General features: G+C 36.1%; 1 protein-coding gene across 1 annotated transcript in view; it reads right to left on the bottom strand.

Moving 5' to 3' along the window:
• Positions 1–1707: 1707 nt before the first annotated feature.
• LOC149779946 (uncharacterized) overlaps positions 1708–13578 on the bottom strand; it is a 56573-nt gene continuing 44702 nt past the window's right edge. Inside the window, exons 12-14 of the mRNA XM_089936643.1 lie at positions 13302–13418; positions 9487–9657; positions 1708–6856 (exon numbers count right to left, since the gene is read on the bottom strand). Of these exons, the coding sequence (XP_089792769.1) occupies positions 6597–6856; positions 9487–9657; positions 13302–13418 (548 nt within the window). The 3' untranslated portion in view covers positions 1708–6596. The remainder of the gene's footprint in view (positions 6857–9486; positions 9658–13301; positions 13419–13578) is intronic.

Genomic DNA, 13578 nt, shown 5'->3' with positions numbered 1-13578 from the left:
AGTTCTAAGACGAACGGGAATTTCGACATAAAAAAATAATGTGTTGTACTTATGCAAGAGGAATAGTGATAATAAGATCTTCAAGATGGCCATGTTGGAGGTCAGATGGAGATTTTCAAAATGGCCACTGTGATGCCATGTTGGAGGTCAGATGGAGATTTTCAAGATGGCCACTGTGATGCCATGGTGGAGGTCAGATGGAGATTTTCAAGATGGCCACTGTGATGCCATGGTGGAGGTCAGATGGAGATTTTCAAGATGGCCACTGTGATGCCATGGTGGAGGTCAGATGGAGATTTTCAAGATGGCCACTGTGATGCCATGTTGGAGGTCAGATGGAGATTTTCAAGATGGCCACTGTGATGCCATGGTGGAGGTCAGATGGGAACCATCTTCATTCAGAATTACCTGTAGATTGCTGTATAAGTAGTTTAGTGAAAACCTTATGTCAGTGAAACCATCCATTCAGAACAAGCACTCGCGTACAAATCAGATGGCCATTGCAGCAGCCATAATGGATATATCATCATTTTAATCTATGAATATTATTATATAATTTATAAACAGTCCCATTTGTTTAATGTTGCTACTGGTCAATAGTTCTGTAAAATTATTCACTGCTTACAGTAGATCTAGCTCTCATACAAAGAAAAATAACATCTAAATTAAAGAAAATCAGAACACTTTCCAAAGATTTAAAATGGACGGAAAAAAATAAAGTATACAATTACTGAAAATGGAGACAGTGGTCACTGGTTGATGCTGTACAAGAGAGATAGAAAAAAGAAACTGACCTTTGTCAATTTCTTTTTCAAATAAACAGTGCACTTTATTCACTCAGGAAAGCATCAATTTATCCTGTCTTAAGAATTTAATGACACAAGATTATCCAAGACTAATGGATGGCAATACACTGACAACAAGCAAGATGCACACTGAAGTTTCAAACTTGCAACAAAGATGACATTAACCTCAGATGGAATTATTCAAGTTCATCTTTTCATCACGGTATCTTTATTTTTCATTGCTCAATTGCATCATTATTTTTCTTATATTTTTTGTTGCATTTCTTTGGCTACATGGCATCCATCTTTTTTTAACTCTCTTTTGTTCCCTGCTGAATGACAATCACCCCAAGCAGTAAAGTAGCATGTATTACCCTGTGGTGTTCATCAAATGAAGACAAGTAAAATATTCAATGGAATGCTGAAATAATTTTTTGTTTCAATTATGTTATTCCTGTAACATAACAGAATGGTTAATATGCTTGTTTTTAGGAATATAATACAAAGGTCATTGACTGAGAAGTATGAAATGTTGGGCCCTCATTCATGTGGTATCTCAGAAGAAATATTTTTCAATACTAAACAAACATTGCATATGTATTACCCCCCAAAATGGTGGAGTTTTTAAAATTTTGGTACAACCATCAGCTTAGGAATAGTAACAGAAAACCCCATGTTGATAAAACTATCCTTTTGAAAGAAATGATACAAGAAGGCCACCACTGATCAATTCTGCAAGTACTTAAGGAGGATAAGCGAAAACAAAATTGTGCTAATTAATCGACACAAAGATGATGGAAAACAGACCATCCCATAAGCTCTCCTAAGCTACTATTTGCCAGATGGATGGATAGACACGAGGAGTCCTATATACTCTGCAAGTACATTATTAGTGGTCACAAAGTGAAAACAAAAAAACTACTTAAGAATTTAAGAATATCTTTAATATCTTTTTTCAGCAGATAGAAAGAAAATAATACAGGACCATAAAAAAATCTCACATGGCCCAAGGACAGGTGAGATAACAAAAACTACACATTCTTATTTGCTCTTATAAAAACAATGCCAAGGTTATGGGTATATATAACGAAATGTATAACATATGCATCAAAGCCAAATGCAAGAGCAGTTATTTGGATGGTTTCTGTATAACTACTTCAAGTGTTCTTTATTCCACATGATATGACAACTAATATCTCCAGGTAGATTTTGTACCTTTGTTCATCTTATATTGACACCAGGATGCTTTGTATCAAAGATCAATTTCTGTTCAGCATGTAATTTGATAAAGCTGTGTTGATGTTTTCCTACTTTTAGAAGTGGCAGTCATATTTAATGGTGGAATGTCATCTTTTGTACAACTCAAAAAGGCATTTTGGCTTGGACACTAATTTGTTAAGTGGTTATTAGAAGTTCTTAAAGGTTTTTTTTAAATTTTTTAAGCAACATCAGCCACTTTTGAATGGCATCATTTAGTGCACAAGATTTCAAGATTTACATACCAGGATGCTTTCTGTCCAAACGGGTCAAATTCTATTCAGTGGTTTTGATGAAAAAAATATATTTTAGTAATGGTGGCCATGACTGGCATCATTGTATATATTTTATCTGTCAAATCTGATTATATGGTTTTGGAGAAGTAATGATGGCTATATTTGATGGTACCTGGTTTCAGTTTTTATTCAATATCACTGCAATATTTTACTATGGTAATAACAGCTCAAAATTTCAAAACAGCACAATAGAATAATGAAAAATACATGTAAATTAACATTATCTTATATTCTATCCCTTTTAATGACATAAACAACACTTACTAAATGCAAACAAACTGTCTTCATGTATTATCTACCAAATAAACTGCTTCACTTTCTAAAATAAATTTTTGTCTATGCCACATTTGTATTTTCTGCATTTGCACACTTGCACAATATTACAGATTCACTCTGAATCTACCTCCCATGAAAGTGCATACCATATTCTGTTGTCTCGTGTGATCAATTTTAGTTAACATTCAGCTTGGATTTATGCAATGATAACAAGTAATGCTTGTTTTAAAAATTTGAACTGGCTTGTAATTATCAGTTTATGTATGTAATACTATCATGTTACATACTGTATCTTCTTGTTCCGGTTTTAACACAATTTCCCGACCGCTTCGGTGGCCTAGTGGTTAGAGTGTCCGCCCTGGATGCAGGAAGTTGTGGGTTTGTACCCCTGCAGTCATACCAAAGACTTCTAAAAATGGTACTAACAGCTGCCTCGCTAGGTGCTCAGCATTAAGAGGTTAGTGTTAGGGCTGGTCAGCCTGGTGTCAGGATAATGTGACTGGGTGGGACATGATGCTACATGTCTGTAGCATGATGCCCCAGTGCTAGAAATCACTTTAAACTGCCACACTGCAGACATCGTAGTGATATGACTGGAAAATTGTTAAAGCTATATTAAAAGAATCTAAACCACAAATCTAAACAACATTTCTCGTGCAAGGTAGGCTTTACATTGCAGCCAGTATAACTGCTGGATGAAGAACCCAGGTAAGAACCACTGACCCATGAGACTACTGGAAGCTTTCTCACATACCCACAATGGCTGAGCCCAAGACTCAAACCCACATGGACAGCAATCGATAAAGGCAAGTGCTGTAGACCACTAAGGGCACCCATATATTACATATTATCAGAATATGTATTCTAATAAAACATGGCTAATGATGTCCAGCTCTAATCATTTATAAAAACCTTCATGCCACCTGCTTTATATTTTTATATTCCACAATTTGGGAAAAGTGATTAAATGTTTATTTTGTTAGTATCTGATAGTAGATCAATATTTTTTGTGCAAAAATCTAAAAGGTCTTAATGCCAAATTTGATCACATTTAAAGGTTTTCATATTTAAAGGTTTTCTATATTTAAAGGTTTTCATATTTAAAGGTTTTCATATTTAAAGTTTTTCTAGATTCAGTACTGGTGACTAGGCATAATTTGTACAAAGTTTACACGCCTTTATGCCAAGCTCAGTTGAAAGTGGCATTTGCTTAATACAGTGGATAGATTTGTTTATTTTCTTTTTGTAACCGCAGCTATATACTTGATGGTTGATTGGCATCATTGTACAAACATAAAAGATCTTCATGCCAGAATACTTTTTGTCAAATATAAAATTCAATTCATCTGTTCTGGAGAAGAAATTAAAAAATTTTTTAGTATGGGTGGCCATGTTTGATGGTGGAATAACATAACTGTACAAATATCAAGTGCCAGGATTCTCTGTGCCAAGCCTGCTTATAATTTATCAGAAAAAGTTGAAATAGTGATTGTTGATGAATAATGGATATCACACACAGGACTATCAAACTGATATCAACTCTCACATGTATGCATCCATCTAACAAAATGCTAAATAAAAAGAAATAACCATAAAATTGGATAATAAGCTTCATAAAAACTTTCATATCGTGTTTGTAGACAGTCCTTTACAAGAATAAAACAATCACTATACAAGGTGCAAAATGAACCATATCCTTTCCCTAACTCAACAAATCCAAAAGACTCATTTAACCATATTTACTTGCTTATAAGTCGGGTCCAACTGCAAGACAACAAAGACACTGATCTGCATTATTCACAGACAGACAGGTAAGGATCAATGTCATTTATTCCACTGATTACTCCTAATAAATGACATCGACCCATATCTGCTAGTGCATTATGCAACAGCATATCTGAGTCTATGCAGTGTATATTTGATTATAGACAGTTGATCCGATATCCATGATTTTGAGTCAATGTTGACTGTAAATGCAATATGACAAACTCTGGAAAAAATATGCACATAAATATATCAATAAAACATAAATACATACTGTACTGAGACAATGCTTGATATTAAAACTTTACAGTAAGAAAAAACCTATTTTAAACACCTGCATCATTGTCATGACATGGAATTACCATATATACTCACCTATAAGACAGGACAAACTGCAAACTGCACTGACCCAGATCTGCCATTGCAAAGTGCAACCGCAGATCTGGATCTGTGCAATTCATTAGGAGTAATCAGTAGAACAAACAACAAAGACACTGATCTGCAGGTACATTATGATACAGCATATCATGATCTTTGTAGTTTGCAGTTTGCCTCAACTTTTAATTGAGTAATAGAGAATCTCAAATGGATAATGATCTAATAATGAATTTATGAAACGAGTTGAAAAATTTCCAGCTTTTGCAAAACTTGGCTTCCAAAAGCTGGACATTATTCAGTGAGTTTCATAAATTTAATATTAAACCATTACCCATTTGAGGTTCTTTTTACCACTTTTTATTTCAGTGGGTATTATTTAGATAGAAGAATAAATAATTTAGTTCATACAGACATTGCACATTTCATTTGTTGTTTATAAATAATAGTCCCAAACAAAGCTGAACTAGTATTAACATTTAAAAGTAGATTATTCTTTTCTTACAATCTTTAAGTCGGAGAACAAGCATCCTTCCAAATAAACAGAACATTTTACACAGATAAAATCGTTTTCCAACAAAATGCCCAATGCTTGTGATGTCACATTGTTTAATGCAGTACCAGTTAGAATGCAGTAGACGGTCCATGTTTACATAACCTGTCACTTTTACGACTAAACATTACATTGTTGTAATATTCATTTGAAAGAAAGCTTCCTGGATGCAGAAATTCCCATATTTACTGTAATGTATCTGTGACCGGATTTTTGTGGTATTTGACTTGGAACATCAGTCCACAGAATATGTAAACAAATTTCAATTCGAATCAAAATTGCATCACATATTTACCACATAAATTGCAATAGTTGGATAAACTTTTGTCAGTTTGGAGATCATGTCCACATTCTTCTGTGAACAGAGGTGAGTTTATTTACTATTGTAAGCTAACATTTAAACCACTCTTGTATATAGGGTAAATTCCATGCTTCAGATTTACTATCCCCTCCAACCCCAACATAAACATTTGCTATGACCTGAGCAATACCCTTAGTTTTACTTCTTGTTGTTGTTCTTGTCTTGGGGTTTTATCCATTTTTCATGTTATGTTATACATGATATAACATGCCCCTGTGGTGGTAAATTGGCCACAATCAGACAAACAAGACCATTTTTTTCCCCAATTCCTTTTGTGAATCGAATTTAAAAAAATGGCGCCGAAAATTTTCATTGCAAACAAAGCATTCCAGAAGACAAGGTCAATAAAGTTTTCCCATTATCACAGCCAATCAGTATGAAGAACACTGCACAATAATTTCATGGGCTTATTTGACCAATCAGAATCACATAAAATGTTATGTTCACATGTTATAATACAAAAAATATGAAACTGCACACACTATAGGCAATGTGTACCGACTGTGATAATATATAGTAAATATATGCCATTAAATATATGAACTTTTATTGAATAGATATGGAATGTTTTGGACAACATCCTGAGACTTCACTAATTTTTCATTATTCAGTGTTTTCCAGTAAATTCAATGACATTTCAAGGAAATACCAAGTAAGTGTTTTCAAGGCAACCCTTAAAATTTAAGGATTTGTCAAGGTTGTATGAATGATGCTGATGTTTGTAGTTTTGTTTCCACGTAACAAAGAGTTATCTCCCACTATAAAACCTTTTCAAGGATTCAAAAAAGAAAAAGACCATGTCATAGGTTAGGTCCCCTTAGTTTTGATGTACATTATAATTGATAATAAAGTTTACAGACTATAATGCAATCAATTATCGGCACTATGTTAAACCAAGAGACCAATTAATATCCTGGTCTCCAGTTTCTCTATGAAAAATTTAAACCAAACCTAAACTTTTGCCCTATATCCATATTGTCATATGGATACCAGAAAATCCAATTTGTCTCCCATACATTATTATATAAATTAAACGCAATTCCTGTAATGTTACTGATTGGAGCCAGAGGAAGGGGAATGGTGGAGACATACAGGCTTGGAGTCAACAGGTTCACTAGAGGTGCATCATTAGATAGGATCTCAAGGCCAGCCATAGCGTTGTCTGTGTAGTACAAACTTTCGTCTATTGCTGAAATACCAAGAGCCAACAGTAATATGAACATGCATAGTCAAATCTTTAGGAAAATTTTCCTCATTTCTCCTAGAATACATAAAAAACTTATTATTAAAGATTGTGTATAACTACTGCTTTGGGGTAATGTTCAATAAAATAGATACATGAGAGAAAAATAAGCACCATCACAATAAATTTTATGTATGTATGTATGTATGTATAATGACACATCAGCACAATGTTGGCATTATGGTGCCAACTAAAATGTAAAGAAGAAATGCAAAACAAAAAAAACTTTAGGATGATGAATCTTCCAAATAAAAATGCAAAGAGATGAACGGTAAAGCTGTTAAAATGCTGTAAAAGTTAAAAAATAAAAAGATAAAATCCTAAAGACAAAGGTTCAAAATTTGCTATGAAAACTGCGTTCCCCTCCCCACAAATCAAAGATTTTCTTATTAAGCTTCTTAACTGAGTTCACATAAAAAACTTCCTTATCACAAGATGAAAGCCAATATTCAAAGAGAATGTGTTCCATCATCAGTGGACACTGATAAAAGTTTGCACTTTAGTGGAGATGATGGAGATTCAGAAAGTATACACAAGTCTGGTACGTGTGTCCATACATGAATGGTACAAGACATCTAATCGATAGAATTTGTTCTACATGATGGATGCCATTCTACATTAATGGGCTTGACATTCTTGTATGTGGAGTTTTCATTCCACATGCTGTGCTAAGTATTACAACACCTCTCCCTCAATAACTTGCACAATATGGGGTCCAAAAATACACAGACAACAGTACGAGTGAGGGCAAGAATTAATGAGGGACCTCTGAAAATTTAAGAAGGGAATGCCATCCAAGCTAGACACTGACAATGAGGAAATGGTGAGGTAGGTGACTGATTTGATACTCATTTTATATTAGTGTTAAGAATAACAGGGAAGGCACTTTTCAAGTGGGGTGTTCACCCACAGCTGCAATTTATAATTTCTTATCATTTTAATACGAACTCTGTCACATCAAAGTACCCTGGCATATATTTTTTTTTTAACTGCCTTCCCTGGGTACCATGTATGTTTAAACTGAACAGCCCTAATGAAGTTGTTCCCTTTTCAGAATAATTTACCTGCATTTTCAAGATATCCATTCTTTGAAAGGTTGTTAAAAACATTACCCCATCAGGTTTTGAGACTCAACTCGTGTACCTCCAACAACATTCTGTATTTTATGTCACTGCTTTTTGCTAATTGAAGCAATACCTGAGTGTTATAGGTGATTCACAACAAAACAAAATTTTCTTTTTTAAAAAACTTGGGACATTTTATTCATGAAACGACAACTGACACCAAAACTAAATTTTTTTAAAACATTGTTTTTATTAGTAAACTATTGATGCTAAAATTTCATTGAAAGTAATAGTTAAATTTATGCTCATCCTTCGGCAATCCTCTGAATACCAATTCAGGAATTTTATGTTAACTACAAACTTTGGAACTTGTTTCTCCATAATGAACTGTATATGTGAGCCCAAACAGCCAGAATTTGCGATGTCAGTGAAAAGGAAGAAGTGATGTTGCAGAGTGTGAATCAGAACTCAGATGGTGATGGAACTTGGATTGTAACAGTATGTAAGCAGACAGGTGGTCCTAGTGAGGTCTCCAGTTTGCTTGAAGCAAGAATTGGTGGAGTCACATGTGAAGCATTGCATGTGGAATTAATTCCACTAATTCCTTCAGAGTTCTCAGGAGAAAAGCACAGAGATGAGCAGACAACAATGTCTTCCTGTTCAGTTTTGCAAAGAATGCAAGTATTAATTAGATTCTGTCTGGTGGAATACAGATTATTTTTTTGACAGATGAAACAATTCAACCCCAAGATAAAGGAATTTCTGAAAAGAGATAATATCTAACTTCTCCAGACTGGGGATTTATTCCTAGTCAAATCACAGTATCCCAACAGATACAGTTGTAAAGAATAGTTGACAGTATGCTGCCCTGAAGTACATCCATTATTTTAATAAAAGGTGAGTTTTACCTATCGCAATCCAGCATATGATGATAGATAGGTGGACCCTTGTACCTAGGTTGAATAGGTCATTTAGAATGATACTTCCACATGGTGTCAAAAGCTTATTCCAATTAAAAATAATGGCTACTCTTTGTACTTCTTTAAGAAAGCTTTTCTAATAAATGTTTGAGTCTGACTAGATGGTCAATGTCTGACTAGATGGTCAATGTCTGACTAGATGGTCAATGGTGCTTCTCTGGCATCAGAATGAAATCCAGTTCAGTGAATTCATTATTTTTCATCAGAAAGCAATTTTTCATGGGGTATCAATTTTCATGGCTTTGGTGGTTAGCACAAATCATGAATTTAAAGACCTGGTGAACAATGATTCTTCTTTGGATGCAACAGGACCCTTTCCCGAAGCCATGAATTTAAGTACAAAGAGAAATGTTTTTCTTCCCCAAACCCCAAAATTTGATGCTGATAAAAATGAATGAATGGACTATTTTTATGACTTATACTCAAAAGACAAAATGAAATGCTGTAAAGTATCTGAGGAGATAGGAAGTAAAAAGTAGTACCAGTCATGAAAGAGTGTATTTGTGCGCATATGTGAGATATGACTTTTTACCATGCAGTCTCTGACTGCCATTTTGTACAACATTCAGTGGATCAATAATGGATCCTGTCTTTCGTAGTTGCCATCTGTAGCCTGGTTTACCCAAAGGTGAAAACTCAAAGAACAGTGCTTCTGGCAGCCGTGTTGGTGCTTTTTTAAACCACTGGACTTCAATATTTATCTCTGAAAAGGAATAGGAAAGATACATATACAAAACTGCATTCACAGGTGGAATGCGTGAGGGTGATATAGTATATGAATACAGAAAGGTGATCAGGTTGTTGTTGTTGTTGTTTTGTAGGGTTTAACGCCATTTCTCAGCATAAGATAGGCTATACATGGCGGCCAGTATAACTGGTGGAGGAAGAACCCTGGAAAACCCAGGGAAGAACCACTGACCCACGGGAAGCTACTGGCAGGCTTTCCCATGTACCCATGCTAGCCAAGCCTTGGACTCGAACCCACGCAGACAGAGGTGAGATGGCAGTGATCCGGAATGGTGAGCGCTTTAGACCACTCGGCCACTCGGGGCCCCTGGGTAATCAGGTTAAGGCATATTCAAGTACCATATCAAACACTTTTGTACTAACTACATACCCCACTATGAAGATTTTAAAATATTCTACAAAGTCAGAACAGCTGTATAGTAATCAGATCTGTTCTGTTTATCCAAATTGTTTTCTGCAAAATAGCTTTACTGGAAATCATCGAGATTTTAAACAAATTTGATCTCAGCTTTAAACTGATGAGGTGTTAAAGACGTTTAACGTTCAGCATCCTGAGCCATTTTATTTAGAGGTGTTAAGGCCTATGATTACTTAGAGGTGTTAAGGCCCCTGATTACTTAGAGATGTTAAGGCCTCTGATTACTTAGAAGTGTTAAGGCCCCTGATTACTTAGAGGTGTTAAGGCCCCCTGATTACTTAGAGGTGTTAAGGCCCCTGATAATTACTTAGAGGTGTTAAGGCCTCTGATTACTTGGAGGTGTTAGGGCCTCTGATTACTTAGAGGTGTTAAGGCCCCTTATTACCTGCCTATCTAACTCAATTTCCACAATGCATGTATAACTGTATTGAATATTCTTTGACTTCAACCAAATTTAGCTCACTGCTTCATACCAATGACAATGAGCCTCAATTGCTCAAGATTTTTTTTCAGTTGTCCACAATTGGATCAACTGACTTTGACTGCTCACCAATATAATGTACATAGAATACATTGATTTCAACCAGATTTTACTAACGGCATTGGAAAGATAAACCCTTACATGAGTTTGATTTGAAAGATTCTATGGCTGCCTATCTTCCTAGCCTTAGCAATGGCAACTTATCTTTACTGAGAATTTAAGCAAACTTTACAGGCACAATAAAACCTGTATATAATGGATAGTCAGAGAATACAATGTAACACAAGTGTCCGTTATAAACGTATGGCCTTAATATACTGGGTCAGTACTCTTTACATGCATTTCAGAACATACACCTGTGACTGGGTGGTGTATCTAGTCACTTCTGAACCTTTCAGTTTACAAAATATTTCAAGCCCCCATTATGCTTGCCAACTGGGTGCCCATCATTTCAGATGTTTTCTTTTCAAGCCAACTCAAGATTTTATGGTTATGAGCTCAATGCTAAACAAACTTATTATGAAATGACACCTAGTGGAAAATGGGCTTATGTCCACTGGATAGTTAACTGTCAAAAATGCTAGGCTTAACAAATATGTATACAATCTATAGCACCTGTGCTGAGCTGCAAGGAAGACAAATCCACAGTGGTGTTGGGTCATGCTGTCCAGTATACACAACTAAGTTGTCCAAAAAACTTCTGCCTTACAGGATGACTGCATACAACAAGAATGTGTTTCTCTATCAGTGGACACTGGCTGGGTATGCACCCTGGTCAAGGTTCACACTGGCTGGGTATGCACCCAGGTCAAGGTTCACACTGGCTGGGTATGCACCCTGGTCAAGGTTCACACTGGCTGGGTATGCACCCTAGTCAAGGTTCACACTGGCTGGGTATGCACCCGGGTCAAGGTTCACACTGGCTGGGTATGCACCCTGGTCATGGTTCACACTGGCTGGGTATGCACCCTAGTCAAGGTTCACACTGGCTGGGTATGCACCCTGGTCAAGGTTCACACTGGCTGGGTATGCACCCTGGTCAAGGTTCACACTGGCTGGGTATACACCCTGGTCAAAGTACACACTGGCTGGGTACGCACCCTGGTCAAGGTTCACACTGGCTGGGTATGCACCCTAGTCATGGTTCACACTGGCTGGGTATGCACCCTGGTCAAGGTTCACACTGGCTGGGTATGCACCCTGGTCAAAGTTTACACTGGCTGAGTATGCACCATGGTCAAGGTTAACGCTTTTACAACAACATATGACCCATATTCTATATTTTAAATATTATTCAATTTTTGTTCTATATGGCATGAAGAGAGACAATTACATACAATTTTAATAGTAGGTACGTGGTAAAGCCTGCCAGTAGCTTCTCATGGGTTGGTGGTTCTTCCCTGTGTTTTCCAGGGTTCTTCCTCCAGCAGTTATACTGGCCGCCATGTATAGCCTATCTTGTGCTGAAAAATTTCGTTAAACCCTAGAACAACAACAACAACAACAATTTTAATATTAATTTAATTAACAGACCCACTATTGTTGCTCGAGAAGAAAAGTTAAGGGTAATTTAACAACTAAAGACATGGCAGGGGTTCAAAGACACTTTTTAAATACACCCACCACTCATCAAATTTTAGTCCATATTAGCAGCAACCATGTGTTTGTTGGCAGGGTCAGTGATCCATCAACTAAGAAATAAATCCATTTGTTTATCTCCAGTTTTCTTTTTCAGGGTATCACATTTAAAACGTCTATTCAATATAAATAGTTTTCATGACAGCTAACCTTTCATACTGACTGCCATTGAAATCCCAGTTCACGATCATTCTGGTCTTCTTCCCATATAAAATCTATATGGAGAGTTACATTCCATGAAAACCTAATGGATTTTATGTAGCCAGTGAAAAGTTATCTTCAATTTTGTATTTATATTACTAATTACATACATGAAAGATATACTATATTGATATAATATTCATAAGGTTGCGAGCTGTAGTATTAGGAAGGTTGACTGAAAAGATGGAAATACAATGTCCAGGGGAGGTAAGGTCGACTGAAAAGATGGAAATACAATGTTATGGGGAGGTAAGGTCGACTGAAAAGATGGAAATACAATGTTATAGGGAGGTAAGGTCGACTGAAAAGATGGAAATACAATGTTATGGGGAGGTAAGGTCGACTGAAAAGATGGAAATACAATGTTATGGGGAGGTAAATCTAACTGAAATGATGGAAATACAATGTCCAGGGGAGGTAAATCCGACTGAAAAGATGGAAATACAATGTCCAGGGGAGGTAAATCTGACTGAAAAGATGGAAATACGATATCCAGGAGAGGTAAATCTGACTGAAAAGATGGAAATACAATATTCCAGGGAGGTAAGGTTGACTGAAAAGATGGAAATACAATGTTATGGGGAGGTAAGGTCGACTGAAAAGATGGAAATACAATGTTATGGGGAGGTAAGGTCGACTGAAAAGATGGAAATACAATGTTATGGGGAGGTAAATCCGACTGAAATGATGGAAATACAATGTCCAGGGGAGGTAAATCTGACTGAAAAGATGGAAATACGATATCCAGGAGAGGTAAATCTGACTGAAAAGATGGAAATACAATATCCCAGGGAGGTAAGGTCGACTGAAAAGATGGAAATACAATGTCCAGGGGAGGTAAATCTGACTGAAACAAAACTACCTGGCAACTTCTGGTCATCTCCAATAGTGTAATTCAACCAGACCTCTTGAGGAGCTCCATAATAACTCTGTGCCTGGGGATCTTTTACCTGCAGCATGGCAAGCACAACACAACCACCTTTGGAGAATGAAATTTTTCATCAAATTAAAATAATATCAAGATAATACACACCTATAATCTCCAATCTAGCTTACTGACATTGGAGATTATAGGTGTGTATTATCTAGAATTTAAAAATATACATAACAAAAATAACACGCATCATCATACATGCTTT

The sequence above is a fragment of the Sinohyriopsis cumingii genome, chromosome 16 (assembly GCF_028554795.1).
Source record: "Sinohyriopsis cumingii isolate HCF-2022 chromosome 16, ASM2855479v2, whole genome shotgun sequence".
Classification (NCBI taxonomy): domain Eukaryota; kingdom Metazoa; phylum Mollusca; class Bivalvia; order Unionida; family Unionidae; genus Sinohyriopsis; species Sinohyriopsis cumingii.
This window is presented reverse-complemented; position numbering and strand designations above follow the sequence as displayed.